Here is a 14311-nt window from a genome sequence, read left to right on the forward strand (position 1 = left end):
AGTTTTTCCCTTTTCTAATGGGTTTGTACACTGTGAGATCAGCAAAAATGTCATAAAAAAACAAAGATGACAGATATAATGTAACTTGCAAATTACAATCTGCTTAGGCATCTGATAATTCAGTTATTAAATGATTTGAGATTTTTTTTTTTTTTAAGTCTGCCTAAGAACCCAGGTAGGATCAAATGGTAGGATTTTTGGTGACTGCATTTGAAATGTGAAAATAAAAACTCAAATACTAAAATTTTCTTCTAAGGACTCTCAAATAAGATTGTAAAGGAATGAATTTAAGACCAGAATCTAAGGACCAGTCAACTATTTCTGCTTCATTTTGTGCATGAATTCATGTAAAAAATGCAGAGTAGAAAACTATTCTGAATAGCTACAGTAAAATTATTCCTGGGAAATGATGCAGTGTTTCTATGGGCCAGGCAGTGTTTTAAGCTGCTCCCAGTAATTCATTTAATCCTCACAACAACCCTAAGAAGCAGTATTGCTGCCATGCCATTTTACGGGCCAGGAAACTGCAGATGGAGAAATTAAGCCATCTGTCCAAAGTCACTCAGTGAGCCGGCGGCAGGACCAGGAACTCAGGGTCCAGGTCCACAGCCCATTTTCTTAATTACTCAGCCAAATTGTACTGCTTTTATAGAACCTGCCGCTTCTCCTACACAACCGATAGGAACTCTTTGCCCCCAGAAAAGGCTGAAATTGTAAGAAGTCAGAAAATCTAAAGCGATACCGCAAGAGTTGCCAGGTCTGTGCCAATATTCCCTGCTCTTCAATTGAGTGTTATTTGGGCTGAGAAGAGCTTGGAGTCACGGCCCTTCTCAGGCCCTCCAAAGCTAAGAACATAGTAGGTCTTCTCATTTTTTCAGATAGTATTTTATGATCTTCAGTTAGATTTTACAGCTTTCCTCTTTTACATCTCTCCATTTTGAAGTATAATCGAATTAAGACTTTTGCAAGTTGAGCAATGGACATTTTCAAAGTTGAAAACACTACACATGCATAAAAATTACTGTTTGTTATCATTGACTTTGCAAATGTTACCTTTTTCCATTACAAGAGTTGTTAATTTTTATATAGTCAAGCATGTCTAACTATTATTTTATAGCTTCTGGTTCTCCAGTTTTAAGAACTCTGTTATCCCTATGTGGTATATATAGTCTCTTGGATTTTCTTTTAAGGTTTAAAATATTTTTTTGGTTTACATTCACATCTTTAATCCATCTGGAATTCATTTTGTAGATGGTTTAAGATTCAGGTCCAATTTTACTTTTACCCAGATGGATGGCCAGTTATGTCAGCACCGTTTATTAACTAATACAACTTTTTCCCACTGACTTGAACCAACACTTTTATCATATATTAAATTCTTATACACATTGGAACCTATTTCAGGATTCCCTAGTCTATCCTACTGATTATTTTATCTCTTACTATATCAATCCCATATTGATTTAATTTCAGTGGTTTTATACTATGTTATGGTAACTCACAACTTAAGTTCTCCTTCACTGGTCTTCACTTTCATACTTTTAAAGGCTATTCTCAGGCATTTCCTTTCCATTCAAACTCTAAGATCATTTACCCATACTTCAAAAAAACTGTTGGATTCTAATTGAAATTGCATGACATTTATATATTAATTTTGGGAAAACTGAAATTTTTATCTATTGAGACGTTCAGTCAAAGATATGGCATGTCTTTACACTTTTCCAGATCCTTTTTATGATTTCAATGTTCTCTTCATTCACATTACCTCTTTTTTACTTTGTGATTAAAACATTTAAAAATTGAGAAAATTGCTATTTTTCTTACTAAGTTAAAAGTTCTGTGTATGCGTGTAGAGATAGAAATTTAATTCTTCTTCTAATCTAATTGATATGACTCTTGCTAAATTCTAGAAATCCTAGGAAATGTGACAACATGGCTGAACTCATACAAAAAGGTTAGAATTTGAGCCAGGAGAAAAGAAAACTTAGTTTTATGCTTAAAATTGGACTTATTTTATCCCTTACTGAAATTTACAATTATTGTAATCCTATCTGACATGGTTACAGAAACATTATCTTTACGTATTCTTGCAATTAAAGACATTACCTAGAGTAAAATATCTTCCAGTGCTGCTAGAAACAAAATCTCTGAATAAAATCATTGTGGAATCATCACTAGACTCTTACTTGACTAGAAAGTTTAGAAGCTTCCACAGCATGTTCAAAATCTGGTCTTCCAATTACAGCGGGCTCTTTATTCATTACTCCTTGCCCTTTCTTGTATTCAGCCTAAAATGAATAGATAAGAGAATGTTGAATATTTCTACTTTCCAATGAAAAATTACATTGATAATAGCCAAAATAAAATTGACCCTCAGTCCATAAAAAATGATCCTTACAACTCACCAAATACTAAAATGCTGACTGCTAAGAAGGAACTGATTTTATAAGAACAACTTTTTTGTAGTAAAATAATTACTAAGTTTGAGTCCATGAATCCAGTCATCACCATCATTGTGTTTATTTTATCCAGGAGAAATTTCTAGATAATTGAGACCCTGCATTCTGCATACAGATGTCTTCCGGCTTTGTTTAGTCTTAGGAACTGATCTAACACTGTTTGGTTAACATGCAGTTGAATTTAGTAAATAATTATTGATTTTTTAAGGTGAGTATAGCCTATGTTACTCAAATATTTGGTTCAAGTTAAGTAATCATTTTTAATCAGTATGTAAGGTATGTTTAAGTAAAACGGTATTAACCAAGAAGGATGTCTTAGGGAAGATAAAAACAAGCATGATGGGCTTCCCTGGTGGCGCACTGGTTGAGAGTCCGCCTGCCGATGCAGGGGACACGGGTTCGTGCCCCGGTCCGGGAAGATCCCACATGCCGCGGAGCGGCTGGGCCCGTGAGCCATGGCCGCTGAGCCTGTGCGTCCGGAGCCTGTGCTCCGCAATGGGAGAGGCCACAGCAGTGAGAGGCTCGCGTACAGCAAAAAAAAAGAAAAAGGAAAAAAACAGCCATGATGTATAGGAAATGTGCATTGGTAAATGCTGACCAAAGAGAACCTGCACAATTAACAGCAACAAGATGGAAACAAGGCCAAGTGAAGTTCTTTGGGACAAGGTGAGAGATACTATGGGACCAGACGAATGACAAATTTGATTCTCAGGCTCAGACATTTGAATGTTATCTTATGTCTGAATAGTACTTATTTTTTTTTAAAGCATGACAACAGAGCCATGGTCAAGTCAAGTCTGATCAGTTTCTGCACATATCCAAATAATGTACATAGTGAAATGGATAATTCAGATGAAAAAATTGAGATGCCATTAATTCAGATTGATTAATTTCACTAACTAAATTAACCATCCAACAACCAAAGCCACTTTGTCTCCTGCAAAAATGAGAAATCAATTCTGCTCAAGATAAGAAAGAGAGATTACATTGCTTATGATCTTGGAGATCTGTGTCGCCATCTTGATGTCTGGTCTGTCAAGCTCCGCACTATACACGTGGGTGTCCTGCACATCTTTCCTATAAAAAATCTGATCAAAGAGACAGTTTTGATTGAAAAAGAGAAAACAGAAATGAGTAGTTTCATATAGCTGCTAGCCTTAAGGTCCATAACACAGTTTATCCTTGCCATAATCTTCTAAGAAAGCCACTGACCCTAAGTTGTTTTTTTTTTTAATTTTTATGTGCCACATTTATTTGGATAACTATATTCTCTTTTTACTATGCCAACGCCTCACTAACATTATTGCATATGAACTGAATTTATACAACATAAAAAATATAATCCCAAGACCTTGGCACAGAGTCAATCTTATAAGATTTTACATATACCATCCTTATAAGCATGTCATTCTGTGTAAGTATATGTGTGCACAGTCACATACAGAATATCCTCACCAAGGGCGTTAACTTGTCTACCACACAGTCTTGACCCCTAGGGGATACAGGATAAGCTCCAGCACACGAATATGGAAAATCATTTCCTGGGGTGAGGGTATGTGAAACTCTGCAACTCTCCAGCTTTTTCACCCTCCCAACCACACCTTTATCTTCCTTTTCTGATTGGACTCTTCAAATGTCCCTTATGTGGGAGGCCTAGTGATGGGTACTGATAGTTTTATTCTAGTAAATATCACTGCAATGACTTGATCCTCCAACAATAAAAGGATCCACATTAAGGAATATTCATCCTCTGAATACACATTAGATACAATCAAACCAACGTGTGGAAAATAGAGATTTAAAGAGAAAAATATATATAAGTTTTGCCAAACATACTTTAGATGACAGTGGTCATTTACATTAACTTGACTGACAAATGAGAGGAGAGACCAGAAGCCAACTCATATAATCCCTGATGGGCAAACATCTCACTGCCTACCTGCTTCTCTATTTCCTGAGATCGGTCATGAGCTGAAGAAATATTTATCTATTTGCCAGATGGAGTTCTATGTGGCAAATTCACCAGTGGATGGCTAGTCAACTTGTCCATTACATTAGATTCTATTAAATGTATAATGCAAAGCGTGTAGTAACAGTCACCTTTAAAACCCATCTTCACTTTTTCAAGATGTAAAAGGTAGAACACAGAAATGTACAACTGAACATCTATACAAAATGCACAATTATTGCATTTGTACAAAACAAGTATTTCTAACGTTGCCTGCAAGCTTTCTGCAATAGCATCATCTGGGGTACTTATTAAAATTTTTAGATTCCTGAGATCCATCCTCAAACCTCTGTAACAGAATTTTGGTAAATGGGGCCCAAGAATCTGCATTTTAATGAATTCCCCAGTTGACCACTATGAATCAGTGCTCTGGATAATATCAATGTATCTTGTTATTTTCCTTTCAACGTTGCAGCGTTAAAAAAAATTGGTACATTTTTATTTCTTTCAAAAATAATATCAGGTGTAAGAAACGATAATGCATTAAAACTCTCATAGGATCCCTAATGCATTGTATGATTTTATTTCAATGAAGTATATGTGTATATACTTCTATTTAAGAGCTTGCACTGGGACTTCCCTGGTGGTCCAGTGGCTAAGGCTCCGCGCTCCCAATGCAGAGGGCCCGGGTTCAATCCCTGGTTAGGGAACCTAGATCCCGTGTGCCACAACTAAGACCTGACGCAGCCAAATAAATTAATTAATTTTTTTTTTAAAAAAAGAGCTTGCATTGGCCTCACCACCCACTACTTTTTTTTTTTTTTTTTTGTGGTACACGGGCCTCTCACTGTTGTGGCCTCTCCCGTTGTGGAGCACAGGCTCTGGACGCGCAGGCTCAGCGGCCATGGCTCACGGGCCCAGCCGCTCCACAGCATGTGGGATCTTCCCGGACCGGGGCACGAACCCATGTCCCCTGCATCGGCAGGCGGACTCTCAACCACTGCGCCACCAGGGAAGCCCCACCCACTACTTTTTAAACTATGTTTATAATCATGAACCTGTCTGACAAGTGAACACAGCTTAAATATAATTAGCGTAATTTTGGCAAGAACATCTGTTTCCTTCACTACTTGCATTTTCACAGGCTTTACGTTAAGCAATTTTAAGTAGGTTTTGTGCACACCAGTAGCAAAAGAAACAAAAATAATCTGAAAACTGAGTTATTTTGTTGGGTGAGTTTAAAATCTTCAGGGATTTAAAATAAGCCACTTTTGGCTGGTTTCAAAAAGCAACGCACTCATCTACCAACGATGGCCAATCAACCTCAGCCTGCACCAAGTTAAACACAAACTGTGTCAACAAAAACGGACTCTCAGGTGAAAACAAACCAAAATTATTACCCACCTACAAGACTAACTGTTTCTAAGTTACTACATTCAGATGAAAGCCGTAGGGGGGGATGTCTTTTTGTTTAGAAAAGAATGAGGGTAAAAATGTAAACCCTTACTTTTTGAAAAGAGCTGCAACCTTTCAGAAATCTATGCTTTACATGGGTTACCTAATTATATGCTGTTCAGCCTAATGGCTGCGTGAAGAGAGGTGAACAGCACAAAGGCGGCGGGAGCGGGACAATGAATAGGGCCCCATCATCCATGTAAATTGCAAATTAGAGGCCAGCATATGTGACTCAAAACAAATATTAAGATTGACATGAGCTGCACATTCAAACAAGCGGACACCACAGAGCCACACAGGAGAAAAGCCCAGGAGCCTGTCTCTACCGATCTCCCAGAATATCAAGGCTTGAGGTCATCCCACAGGAACGGGGGCTTACGCTGAGGGACATGGAGAGCGGCAAGCTCCTGATTTTCGCTAGCTGCAAGGATGTCTGAACATCGGAAACAAGGTTACCCGAGCAGATTAGGCATCTTCCTCCACCTAACCTGTTACTTAGGGCCAAGGGAAGCTCATCTGACATTTCTCAAATGTCTGCAACATGTGTTTGCTCCCTTCCTCAGGCCGTCACAACTGAGGAAGAATAAAAATGTTACAGTGGAAGAGAGGTTTGTCAGAGGAAGGGCAAACACACATACAGTCTTTTTTTCTGAATAATCCAAACCCTAAATGCTCGCTGTGTTGAGACAACGACGACAGATGGGACCCCATTCTCCAGGCAGTCTTCTCAAGACGAGATGGTGTTCTATAAAAAACTGTTTTGAATAAGAAGAAAGACAGAGATTCCTGAAAATCTCTGAAAATTCCTGAAAATCAACCCAGGAAAGGTGCAGGCCTGAGGGTCAATGACTGATTTTGCCTCGTTTTATTTAATGTTTTCTTCCCTATCGTGTCCTCAGAGTAAGAGAATGAAAAAGAAGGCGGAGGGAGGAGAAGTGAAAGGGGGAGGGAAGAAAGAGGAGAAGTAATAGTAATAACAGTAATAATAATTGTCATTTTAGGCCATTTATTATGTACCAACTACCATATTAAGGACTTAACATTCACTGTCTCACTCACACATTTCTTAAATGTATGACTATAACGATTTATATCCATTAAACCAAGTTCCCTTTATGACTCTTCTATTTCAAACTTTTTCTTAATTTTAAACTAGTTATTCTCACTAATGAACATTAGAATAATCCTAGTAAGTTCCACATAGGAAACAAATGGAATTTTAATGGGCATTGCACTAAACCTACCAAACAACGTAGGGAAAAATGATATCTCAACAAGATTTCAGTCTGTTCACAGGAGAAGGTATATTTCTACATTTCTTTAAATCTTTTATTTTAGCTTTCAGTGAAGTTTCATCCTTATCTACTATAGGTCCTATACAGGAAAATACAATCATTATCATTTTCATACATTTGTCTTGCACTCAAGATAAACTGCTTTATCTTTTTAGTAGTATATAATATTTTCACAAAGACTAGTTATGGTTTCTTCCTCAGGAGCACCTAGAATTATTACTGTACATGCTTGAACTCTTCCTTCCGCCTTTTTTTTCCCCACTGAATTTACTTCCTTGCCCTTTTCCACATATCTGGATCATTTTCCTAAACTATTCCTTTGTAGTGGACATGTGTTAATTTTTTAAAAATCTGCCTAGCAGCATTATTTATTTGGAAGCTGCCTCTCCCTCACTCCACGGGATCTAGCGGGGCCATCAAAAGCAGCCTTCCTGCTTAGTCACAGGAGTGGCCATGTGACAGGTTGTCCAATCAGATACCCCAACCCTTGGGAAACCATGATTAAATCGAGGGCAGACACATAACCAAGCAAGGCCAGGGTCACTGATGGATCTGAGGCTGGGGGAAAAAAGAACTGCTGTCCTTTCCTCTGGGATCGGTTGCTGTGAGGATGATTTAATTTTGGAAACACCAGCCTTGAGACCACCTAGACAGAGTCTGTCTGCAAGTGAAGTCATACAGAAGCAAGCAGAGCCAATAGATGGGAAGAGAAGGAGGGTCCTCGTGACACTGTGGGGCCTTTGGAGCCAGTTATGCCTGAAGGTAGCTTGAATTTCCCAGTTACCCAAACCAATAAATTCCCGTTTTTCACTTGAGCTAACATGAGATGGATTTCTGTTACTGAACCTAGAAACTCCAAATGCAGCCTCCATTTTGTATGTTTTTCTGCAGTGTCAAATCTGTTCTTTTTTGCCTCCAATAAAGATTTTAATTTTATCACCTGAAACTAACACAATATTGCAAATCAACTATAGTTACACTTTTTTTTAAAGATTTTAATTCTATCGTGGGACGGAGGGACACGCAAGAGGGAAGAGCTATGGGAACATATGTGTATGTATAACTGATTCACTTTGTTATTAAGCAGAAACTAACACACCATTGTAAAGCAATTATACTCCAATAAAGATGTAAAAAAAAAAAGATTTTAATTCTATCAAAATCTGTCATTGAATTTCTTCCTTATCTCACCACGTTCACTTTCTCCCTCAGGTTGTATTTTCACCTCATTTCATTGTCTTTTAATCTCAGCTTATTCTCCCCTTATAATCTTTCTACTCCTGTTTCATAAGGCCACATCTTTTGCATGTATCCTACAGTCATGCCGAGTGTGCCACGTGCCAGGCACTGTTCTAAACACTTTAAACACATTAATTTCTTAAATCCTTACCCCTCCCTTGCTGTGCTCGATTGTCTGTACTCAACTGGGCTCCATCAACACTCCCTCCCAAGGCTAGAACTAGTTATCCAGAATCCCCTTCCTTGTATCGTTCTCGGTTGGACTTGGCCAATAAGAGGAACTTTCAATTAGATATTGAAAATGGAAGTGAAATGGCTGCATTTATTCTTCACGTACAGCCAGACACATTGAGCAAAGGATTCCCAGTGGCTCTGCAGCAAAGCTCTTCATGTTTAGACAACAGTGATTTGAGATTCTTCAATAGGTGAGTTAATAAACTAGAGAAAAGCAAAACCTCCACCATGATGGTCCATACAGTGAAATTCAAGCACTTGGAGATGCAAAGATTGAGAGCTGAGGGATGGCAGGCAGGATGGAAGCCACAGACAGACACACCTGTGAGGCTAAGGGCAACGTGAGCAGACAGACTAAAAGAAATCAAATCCAACTGGCCCCGAACTCATTCATTCCCTTTGCTACTCTGGTGAAGGTTAAAATGATTCTTGGTGAGAAGAAACTAGACAGGATAGGTATGTAGGACAGAAGTAAGCAGTGTAAACTGTATTCAGTCATAATCTCAAAACATCAGTTCAGTCAGCCTCAAGAAATTCTTTTGTCATAAACTCTTACATTAGAGAAGCCTTCCAAGTGTCATCAGGTAGTCACATGGACTGGAAATTCTATCTTAATAAGACTTATTTCTGTTTGGGTTTGCTGCATGTAAAAAACAACTAAATCATTAAATCATAAATATTATTTTTAAAGGAAAATATAAACCTTTGAAATAAAAGTAAATGCAGGATCTGATATTCATCAGAAAACAAAACTGTTTTTCAATTTTCTGAACAGTGGAGTAAAATATAGAGCTGTATCTAACAGTTTATCATTATTAGCAGTATTATCATTGTTTGTAAAAGCATTTTAGAGTTGACAAAAGTTTTCTTATACATGATTTAATTTTATCACCACCACAATCTTGTGAAGAAAGCAGGATAGGTATTACTAACTATTCTGCTTTAGAGATGAACAAAATACTAACATACCTATTTTAATAGTAAATTCTAAAAGCGCTGTTATTTTAAGTCACATCACGGAATCACAGTCACAAATGTTTTTCCAGTATCATTTAACTGATTTATCCTTAAGATTTCTCTCTGTCTGATGGAACAGAAATTGTCTGCTTATTAGGTTTTTTTTTTATATTTACTGGAGTATAATTTTTTTACAATGTTGTGTTAGTTTCTGTTGCACAACAAAGTGAATCAGCTATAAGTATATATATATCCCCATATCTCCTCCCTCTTGAGCCTCCCTCCCACCCTCCCTAACCCACCCCTCTAGGTGGTCACAAAGCACTGAGCTGAGCTCCCTGTGCTATGCAGCAGCTTCCCACTAGCTATGTATTTTACGTTTGGTAGTGTATATATGTCAATGCTACTCTCTCACTTTGTCCCAGCTTACCCTTCACCCCGTGTCCTCAAGGCCATTCCCTACATCTGCGTCTTTATTCCTGCCCTGCCACTAGGCTCATCAGTACCATTTTTCTAGATTCCATATATGTGTGTTAGCATACGGTATTTGTTTTTCTCTTTCCGAGTTACTTCACTCTGTATAACAGACTCTAGGTCCATCCACCTCATTACAAATAACTCAGTTTCGTTCCTTTTTATGGCTGAGTAATATTCCATTGCATATATATGCCACATCTTCTTTACCCACTTGTCTGTCGATGGACATTTAGGTTGCTTTCATGTCCTGGCTATTGTAAATAGTGCTGCAGTGAACTTTGTGGTACATGTATCTTTTTGAATTATGGTTTTCTCAGGGTATATGCCCAGTAGTGGGATTGCTGGGTCATATGGTAGTTCTATTTGTCGTTTTTTAAGGAACTCCATACTGTTCTCCATAGTGGCTGTATCAATTTACATTCCCACCAACAGTGCAAGAGGGTTCCCTTTTCTCCACACCCTCTCCAGCATTTATTGTTTCTAGATTTTTTGATGATGGTCATTCTGACCGAGGTGAGGTGATACCTCTTTGTGGTTTTGATTTGCATTTCTCTAATGATTAGTGATGTTGAGTATCTTTTCATGTATTTGTTGGCAATCTGCATGTCTTCTTTGGAGAAATGTCTATTTAGGTCTTCTGCCCATTTCTGGATTGGGCTGTTTGTTTTTTCTGATATTGAGCTGCATGAGCTGCTTGTATATTTTGGAGATTAATCCTTCGTCAGCTGCTTCGTTTGCAAATATTTTCTCCCATTTGAAGGTTGTCTTTTCGTCGTTTATGGTTTCCTTTGCTATGCAAAAGCTTTTAAGTTTCATTAGGTCCCATTTGTTTATTTTTCATTTTATTTCCATTACTCTAGGAGGTGGGTCAAAAAAGATCTTGCTGTGATTTATGTCAAAGAGTGTTCTGCCTATGTTTTCCTCTAAGAGAAAACTTTTTATTAATGTCAAGAAATTACATATATCATTCTTGAAAAGAACATTATGTCTCTGGTTTCCCCTGCTGGATACTTCTTTCTAATACACATTGAACTGATTACCAATATGGCATTTTGGGAAAGTTTACCACTCTAATTTCATCACAAGTCTATACAGACCACATTATTTATAAAACTTAAAATGGCAGTTTAAAATTTGTTTGACTTACTTTAGGAGTACTGGACTTCATGTCTCTGATAAGATTCATGAAAACTATTAATGTTACTGGGGTTTTCATTTCAAGCCCATCTTTAGGGGAAAGTAACAGGATAGAATATCTCCAGTTCCTCTAATTACATTAGAAAAAATTTGGCAGGGGTACATCCCTGAAGATACAAAAAAATTTAGATTGGCTCTTTTAAATCATTTTTTGACTGCAGTATCAACAAGATAGGTAGTTAACTGGGTTCAGGAACCTTCTGAATATGCCCTTCTAACCTAAATGCTTCTTAATATAAATTTCATATTCATTTGGCCTTTTTAGAAATCTCATCTAGTTTCATTGTTTTGAATTAGCTATGATATCACCCTAAACTTTTTTTTTTAGTATCTTTATTGGAGTATAATTGCTTTACAATGTTGTGTTAGTTTCTGCTGTACAACAAAGTGAATCATCTATATGTATCACCCTAAACTCTTAAATCACCCTTTAAAACTGAAGGAGGACCAAACAGAACTAATATTTTATGGACTGGCTCTTCTACAGAGCGCTTTACATATCATATCTCATTTATCACTTGCAAGAGCCCTGTGAGATGGGTATCATTGCCCCAACTTTACAGATGAAAAAAAAAAACAAAAACAGATTTGGAGACATTTGTAACGTGTCCAAGGTCATCCAGGCAACATGTGGCAAAGGAAGCATTTTAACCCTGGCCCGACTCCCAACTCCTTTTCTATCATATGTGACAGTGGAGGATATTATGAGAAATAATTTTTTCCTGTTCCATGATCATTGAATTTGGGGTGAAAGAAGAGACTACTGCCCCCAGAATACTCTTCCCCTTGGAACTCTCAGTTATTCAGAGGTGGAAATTCAGTTGGCCAGTCAGAAAGAATCCTCTCCCCCACCCTGCTTATTCACATCTCCAAAGGCATAAGGGACAGTAAGGTTCTGAAAGAAAAATGATTCCATTTGGCCCATTGATGATTGACTCCATTTGGCCCATTGAAAAGTCTAACCAAAAAGGAGGTAGAAATTAAAAGCTATTAACTGTAATCATCACAGTTTCTTGGTCCTCTAACAGATATCAGAAAGCTGACTCGATTTTGGTGGAAACATAAAAAGATAAGCAAAGATGCTGACATGCACTGTTTCTAGGTAAATCAGATGCACATGTGACAACGTATTTTATTTTAAATTAAATTAAGTCATTAATAGGCACAGTGCAAAGTGACATTCCGCATCATGAAAAGGTAACCCTATTAGTTAAATTCTCTGCAAATGAATTTCATTTGACTGAAGTCTTCTGGGAGACACGGTCTTTCACGGAGATGCTGCAGCCTCACCTACGGAACCAAGAGACGTACTTGCTTTCCTGTGGTTTTCCAGACCCACGTTTAAATTTCATATCTTTGGGACAACAGATGTATTATTCTAAGTGACTTGACTCTAGGGGAATATCAACTACTTCACAGGTAGAATACAAATATCATTCTCCCCTTAAATCTGAGTAAATAGTCTTAAACACTTTCTAAATCCTATTATATGTACAAACTTTGCATGTAAAGGTTGAGCCAAGCAGGCACAGGACTGTAAGTAAATACATCCTTCTCCCATAAGTACACAGTATTGAATGGAGGAGAAAAGGGCTTTATACCCTATTCCCTCAATCCCTCAATCAAAGACTTTTTAAACGAAAAGGCAGAGTTAAAATAATAACCTCAGGTCTATGATAAGGAACTTCCGTATTTGAATTCCATTGAATTTTAGAGTAAGAAAGGGTCTCCCCAGGAGCTGTGTAATGCCAGCCATCTCCCCAGACCACCAGACCACCTTCGAAGCCACGCCATCTGTGGGAGTTCAAAGTTTCTTCCGCTCCAAACAGTGGAAGCTCAGGGTCCAGTTTTTCTTTCTTGCAGATGCACTGGATCCATTGATCTGAATTCTAATGATACTCTATTTTGCCCTACATTTTAAAATTTTCATTTAAAATCTTGACCAATAACCAGTGACCTTCAAGAGGGAGGCAGCAGGGTGTAACGGAAAGAGTGGACTAGGGAGTTTGATTCTTTAGTCTCATTTTCTTCATCTGCAAAATGGGAATCAGTACACGGATTTTGCAAGAACTGGAAATGATCAAAGTCTCGGCACCGTCTCTTGTGCGCGGCAGTGCTCGCTAAGTGGTAGTTATTATGATTATAATAGTCAAGTTCTCATAAAGCCTCCTGGTGAAATGGCCTTGCTGATAATTACAGCCATGTAGCTTCTTCATCTCTTATCAATCTTAACCCATTTTAGAAAAGCACTTTTGGTATCGGCATGTGTTTATACATTTGGATTAAAATGTAAAAAGCTCACTCAGCTTTTACTCAAACATTGACCTATTGCAATTTAATATCAGATAACTGTTGCCATCCTACAAAGAGACACTGCACAGCTGGGGCTCTGGAGGCCCTGAGGCAGCAAAGCACCATTCAGTAAGAGAACTAAGTGGTGGGGCAGAGCCTGTGTGAGATGACAGAGATGTTTCAGGTACTTTTCAAAGAAAGGGAGCTTTTTAACCCAACGAAGGCAAACACTTTATCTTAACTGATTCTAACGCAAAAAGAACCTGACAAACAGTTCCTACATTCCTTCTAGAAAGCAAAGAATTCATGATAAGGAGACAAATAAGCTTCCACTGAAATTTCAGGAAGAAATATTCTTCTAGGCCCCCAAGATAGTAGTGGTAATTGAGCAAACACATGAAGGTTTTGATGTACTTGTTACCTTATAGCCAAAGAATAAATGTGTTTTCTATGGGCTTGTTTCCTCTCTCTCGGCTTCTGCTTCTAAGCCGGCCGTTACACATCTATTGCTTTCCTACTCCTCTTGGGTCTTAAGTGTGACAATCTGCCCCTCACATGAATTCCAAAAGAAACCCCAGTGGGGTACAATCTCACTAGCATCCCAGTTCTTCTGCAATTCTGCACTGTAAACCATGGGAGTAACGCCATCAAGTTACAGAAGTTCTAGGGATTGCTGTTAAAAACCCAATTTCCCAGGTCTGCAAGTGCCTGACATTTTGAAGGCACTCTACAAGGTTCTAATAACAATTGACAGAATA

At 38.0% G+C, this 14311-nt stretch overlaps 1 protein-coding gene across 1 annotated transcript in view; it reads right to left on the minus strand.

The window, feature by feature from the left end:
- Nucleotides 1–14311, minus strand: part of NEBL (nebulette) — a gene marked incomplete at its 5' end in the record, with an annotated part of 104593 nt that overhangs the window by 69697 nt on the left and 20585 nt on the right. The window contains 2 exons of the mRNA XM_082647565.1: nucleotides 2187–2288; nucleotides 3446–3547. Of these exons, the coding sequence (XP_082503691.1) occupies nucleotides 2187–2288; nucleotides 3446–3547 (204 nt within the window). The remainder of the gene's footprint in view (nucleotides 1–2186; nucleotides 2289–3445; nucleotides 3548–14311) is intronic.

This window comes from Grampus griseus (genome assembly GCF_964374135.1).
Source record: "Grampus griseus genome assembly, chromosome: 2".
Lineage (NCBI taxonomy): Eukaryota > Metazoa > Chordata > Mammalia > Artiodactyla > Delphinidae > Grampus > Grampus griseus.